The sequence below is a fragment of the Pyxicephalus adspersus genome, chromosome 2 (genome assembly GCF_032062135.1).
Source record: "Pyxicephalus adspersus chromosome 2, UCB_Pads_2.0, whole genome shotgun sequence".
In the NCBI taxonomy this organism is placed as follows: domain Eukaryota; kingdom Metazoa; phylum Chordata; class Amphibia; order Anura; family Pyxicephalidae; genus Pyxicephalus; species Pyxicephalus adspersus.
The window spans coordinates 133,506,942-133,513,124 of record NC_092859.1 but is presented as its reverse complement, the minus strand read 5'-3'; the positions used below and the strand labels follow the sequence as shown (position 1 = coordinate 133,513,124).

The window sequence follows — 6,183 nt, the reverse complement described above, 5'->3', positions numbered from 1 at the left end:
TCCATGTAATGCCTACAGATAATGGATAATGGTGGGGCTCACAGGATGCTGTACATAGCTTCTAGAAAGCTGCAATAACACCCGCATGTTATACATGATTGAAAGCGATGGGCCATAGAGGGAAGAAAGTCAGGCTGGGGAACACCACACTGGATAATGCTGCATGTCCATCAGCCCAAGAAATAATGAGGGCTCTATCTAAATTAAGAGTGCAGTGAAATCAGAGTAAGCGATTCCTATACAGGACAGGAACCTGTACGATGGTGCAGAACTTAATGTAAGGCCGGAGTTCAGCTTTAAAGTGTAGATGCAGGGACACCAAAAATTGACCTGTTTCAGATCATGCCCTACGTAAAAATAGACTTCACTAACTTTTATTTTAACCTTATCCAAGAATCAAAGTAATATACAGCTCAATCATTAAATATCAAATCACTTTCCCCAAAGCCACTGAAATTATAGGGGTCCATTTATAACAATTATTGGATATCCAAATCTACACAATACTTGGCAGTACTTCCATGTTGCATGTGGGCGATTTCATGTACCAGTGCCCATTTAGAACTGTGCAAATACATTAAAGCATACGTTAAAGTTTAGGAAAGAACATGTCTTAAATCACAAGTAAAAGGCTGATTCACTAAACATTCACTTCATATAACCAACCTAATGAGTAATACATGGAGTAATAATAAACCTAAATTGTCAGTAGCCCAGCTCAGAGAATGACGTTTCATTCTTGCAATCTCAGAAGCTTCCTATATTGCAGCAAGAAGCAGCCTACACAAAGTATTCACAAGAGTTATTTAGGGAAATAGAACACCGGGAGTCAATTTTCTCATCAGTTACATTTATTAAAATCCAATTCATATGTCCCTGAAAGCCTAACCAGCAGCGCATTTCGCCATAATGATTTTAGAAACAAATGAAGAAGCTGAAAATAGTTATTTGTTCTTGCTCAGAGTTCTCTGCTTCTCGGCATGTTCCACAATCTTCTTGTCAACGTACAGACCTTTACGTTTCCTCACAGCATTCATGTATTTCCTGGCTTGGTTTTCGGAGTCTGCCTTTTCACCAAAGTGTAAGTATTCCTCCTCTGTGGTGGGTACCCAAAATGGGTCACTAGAAATAATCTGAGAAACAGAACAAAAAATAAGTAGTAAGTAATGATGAATATATAATAATGCATGAATATAGAAAAAAATTTAGATATCACATGCAGGGAATAAAGACTTTATAATATTTTAAGGCAACTTAAACAAAACACATTGAAATAAAAGTAAAAAAAAAGGATTGGATGAGTGTTGTGTCTCCTTCAGTGTGCTTTTTCGAAATCAACAACTGATCTTCCCTATTTATATAACTCCATTTTATTAGGTTGTCCATCCCACAGACGTCCATACAGAAATCTGACACCCAGATATGAATTAAGGGTGGGTGACAGGTCCTTAAAGAAAGCCATACCTGGACTTCAAAGGGGCAGATCACAGATTAGGAAGTGCGTACACACTAATCCTAGGGCACCGATCCTTGCTTTCCTGGACTGTTAGGTTTTTAATACTAAATATAGAAATCAAACTTACCAAAATCTCCAAAAATAACACCATAAAAAGCAACCAGAATAATTATTGATCAAAGATCCCTTCCAGAAATGTCAACATAAACGAGAGTGAAGATTTAATGAAAGCAAACCTCATTCTTTTAGGCAACTTTTTCCTGGTTATTCTTGATTAACTATCCAGTGCAATAATGAGATACAAACTAAAAGGTACAATAAGACATTTGTAATAGGATAAAAGATACATTTTTGCACAATGTTATTTACAGTAGATCTAAATACTTAATTGGGAGATAAAGAATTGCAAAGTTACTTCTGTTCCAGGTCAGTGCAAGGACCGGGCTGCCCTTTTCAATGCTGGAAAGCACAGACTGGTCAATATGCTCACAACATTAGCTTTTTATCATATAATTTTTTTCCTTTCTGTCATTATTAGTGACTTTGGCAGAATCGTATAAAACGAACTGGATGATCACAGCCATTCTAGAACCATTTTATCTTTAGAACACTGAATAGTTCACATTAGATGGCAAAGGCACACAACTGTGCACATTTCTCAGGGACTCAGGTGCATTCTGACTCTGATAAAGGACCAGCATATCACGCAGTGCTATACACATAATGTCTATTCATTGACATTAGTCTATACCCTGGTGAAGCTTACAGTCACTTGGTCGATTCCCTGTAAATTCTTTTTTTCCGCTGGATGGCTATTCTAACAATTACTTTTCAAGTGTGTCAGCCATGTAATAGGGAGAAAAAAATAATAATCCTTTTCTTTATGTTTCTTTTCTCCTAGTGATTTGCAACAGAGAATAACATATTATTTATTGTGTGATATATATATATACATACACACACACATTTGGAAATACACATATATATATATATATATATATATATATATATATATATATATATATATATATATATATATATATATATATATATCAATGAGAAGGCATACTTCCTACAGGCAAACAGACACTTCAAAAAGCTTGCAGTCATATGCCAACCAGAGTTGGACAAAAATGTATAAAGAATTTATCCCATTGACTACCAGGCAAATGTACCAAAAACAGGGCACATCATACATATTTGCAGGGGTTCCCAGAGACCTGAAAGTTATTCCAAGGTTTCTACTATATTATAAAGATTGAGATAGCCTGGAATATCTTGATGAAAGTAAACCATTAAGAGAAACCTGAGGGTTGCTAGTGATGATTCCTCTTTAAAATGCCAGCTGCTTCAGTCAATTCTAAGTAGCTAACCCCAAACAAACCTACATACTAGGGTTAGGACAGTCCATATGGCAGCCAGGCAGCTATGATTTTTAGAAGGAGAGATCGGTGTTAGCATCCATGCTTCTAGGGTTTAGCATTAAGGTTGTGCAGGGAGGACCATCGGCAATACCTCATTGGTCATGGACTTTGAGAAAGTCTAAAGCTTGATGTTCACAAATGGTGAAGAATGCCATTATCACAAATCCAAATCTACAGAAAGATGTGATTAGGCCATATAGTTGGCTACTGCATCCCAGATACATTTAGATACCTCTGCATAAGCTGAACCAAAATGATTGTACAAAATATAAAGATACTTTCTCTGGTTTACAGAGGAAACAAGTGCACAAGCTCTTCAAATTTGCTAGAGGAACAAAAGCTAAGTCATCCAAACTTTTCATAAGGCATTTACAACTTTGTTTTCCTCCTGGTAAGTAAAAACAGACGTAAACAGCAGCTATTTTTCTAACCAGATGTAGGACCGTTGGTGACTGAAGTGTGCAGACTGTATGGTTCCATTTTAACCTTTGTGATAAGTATTTGTTTTTATTGCATCACTTTGCATTCAAGAGGTCATGAGTACGGTCATATATTCTGAACTATTCTGAACGCCCACACTTGTGGTAGCAAAACTTTTCTTAAGTTGTGTGCAGTTCTGTTTGACTGCTTTTTCTGACCTTCTTTTTTTAGGACTACCATATGGTCTTACCTCAGACGTTATCAGTTCAGTTTTAATAAAAGGGAAGCATAGTGTGCTTTTTAGCTCTTATTATTAGTGAGTATTGTGGTGTTTACCCTAAAGTAACATTTTGACTCTTTCACTTGGTCTTGTGGAACTAAACTAAAGAAACAAAAATTTGTGAGAAGGCAAGTTATTTATTGCAGAAGGGACAGGCAATGTCTTTTCTGCAATAAAATAAAGTTACCTGTCTGTTTGAATTCTTTAGTATGATGTATACTGAGGTGCATGCAATCTGGCATAGCTGTCTAGCAGGAATAAAGGAATTTGCAATTGGGGTAAAATGGTGTCTCAGTATGTAGTATCCTTGTCTTGCAACTATGGCTTTGCATGCTGTTTCCATGTTTTTATTAGTATTTTTGGTATTCTGTTTTTCACAAAATCATTCTGCTAAGGTAATTTTGCCTTCCACCAAAAAAATGTCTCTAGATGTGTTTGGGACATTAGCCTGTAAGCTCTTCTCAGCGTAAAGCACTGAATATTTCAAGCAATAACCAAATGTTACAAATAACACAGAGTACAGAGGATGGCTGTATGTGTTAAATTCAGTTTGCAGAGTGCAGCCTCTGTTTTAAACCACTACCACATAATTCCAGTACACAGTTAGATCTACAACCATTTACGTCTGAGCAATATAATAATAATCAGAAAAATTTTAATAATAAAAACACAACATTAGGTATGCGTTTTAAAGCAAACAATTAAATGGAATAATATGGGGGTGCTTAACCACTGGTTTGGAATTTCAAAGCAGTGGAGTGCACATTTTTTATTTTATCTCTACAGAGCCTATTTATCTCTTCCAGCCTTTATCTTGAATCATGGAACAATTAGGCTGCGTACACACATGCAATAATCCTTCACGATCCTTTCCAACAACAAAAGATTGAACGATGCATGAATGAGCGCTGTACATTCACTGCTGTTCTGCTCTATGGAGAGGGGAGGGGGAGATTGATGGAGTGGCTCCCCATTGCCCTCTCTCCCATTCAGTTCCATTGCAATTGATCACTGTCCGTAGATCCGCCAGGACAGATCCATGAACGGGCGAATGACAAGCGCTGTACACACACCAGATATTGGCCCCGAGGCAATTATCGGATAAGAATCATCTGACGTGTGTACATAGACTAGTCGTTATGCTACAGAGAAGCGTGGAAGAGGTTTATTAAAAGACAACTAGACAAGGCTGACAACACTCAGCACCTAAAAATGCTGTGCATTGTCAGCCCATGGCAGAGCTGAGTGCATTTCCAACAGATCAACTTTTTTGTGCCTGCAAGGTCTTTAAAGCATAAAGGACATATATTATAGAGATGTACTGCACATTATTTTTTTTTTTTTTGCCCTGACATAAACTTTAAACAGTGAGTCATGAGTAAATAAAATACAAACAATAAAAGGACCCCTGTCATGCATGATTTATAAGCGTTATCGTGAGAGGTGACTAAATGCAAATGCCCTGTGAGCCTATTATAATAAATCGAGCTTAGTTCCAAGAACCAAGGTACATATAATGTTTTCTGTATATTCATGCAATATACTCATTTTGTAACAGTGTTTCTAGCAAAGAATATAGAAATTATAAAGCACTTATTTAGCCAATTATAACAAATGACATCACTGCCTCCTTCTACAAGACATAATGAGCAGCGGGATTTCACGTTCATGTATAATACAGGCAAAAAGGTGTTATTATCACATTGAAAGGGAACTCATACAATGTAATGTGGCCAGATTAAAAATGTTCTACAATTCCACAGTATGTGTTCTGTGGTTATCCTGAACACACGCAGAACATACATTATGTAATTATGCAGCCAGGGCTTTTTGGTTATATAGCTGATGTACTCCAGAGCTTTGAAGTACAAGCTGAGCCCAATCCAGTATGTACATACCTCCCAGTACAAAAATCAGCACAGCATAATCCTACAGGTTAATCCTATTTCCACATTCATAAACACCGTCTCACGAAAAAGAAAAAGAATACAGCGCAAATGGCAAATTACCAAAAAAAGAAAAGCTAAATGAGCAATCAATGCTGCTCCTTTTTTGAAAGTGGGATTGATTGATGAGAAAAGCTTTTCGGTCTTATCTGTGTGTTCAAACACAGGGCTGTGATATAAAGCATAAAATGACAAATTACCCAGAGCTAAATTAGGAAGTTGGCAAGGAGCCCCCAAGTCTCTAGTGGGCAGACAGGTACCATTAAGTGCAGGACAGATGGAGTGAATCTTAGCAGTAAGTAAACATCTATCCAAATCTTTTTCTGCTGAGTGAAAACACTAGGCTCTTCCAATGGGAAATCTGTCACATTGCATCTGCTGCTGATACATGATACAGCACAAGCATAGGTAGAGCAGCAGTCCGTGTCTACTACTGCAAACATTCCCCAGGCACCACCGCCATCTTTAACCATTTGTAATCACAGGCTTGTCTGTCTGTGCAGAGGCACTGGTCACAACCACAATGATCCTTTGTCTGGTTGAAGTGCGGAATAGAAAGGACACTGATTATAACCAAGGGACTACTGGGTGGTCTATATAAAAAAAAAAAAAAAACAACCATACAGGTCCAAGTGCAGCAGCAAGATTACAAAGATA

The 6,183-nt window shown here is 37.3% G+C and overlaps 1 protein-coding gene across 1 annotated transcript in view; it reads right to left on the bottom strand.

Moving 5' to 3' along the window:
• Window positions 1–833: 833 nt before the first annotated feature.
• The window catches only part of LOC140324514 (elongation factor-like GTPase 1), a 31,420-nt gene continuing 26,070 nt past the window's right edge, over window positions 834–6,183 (bottom strand). The window contains exon 4 of the mRNA XM_072402454.1: window positions 834–1,133. Within this exon, the coding sequence (XP_072258555.1) occupies window positions 945–1,133 (189 nt within the window). The 3' untranslated portion in view covers window positions 834–944. The remainder of the gene's footprint in view (window positions 1,134–6,183) is intronic.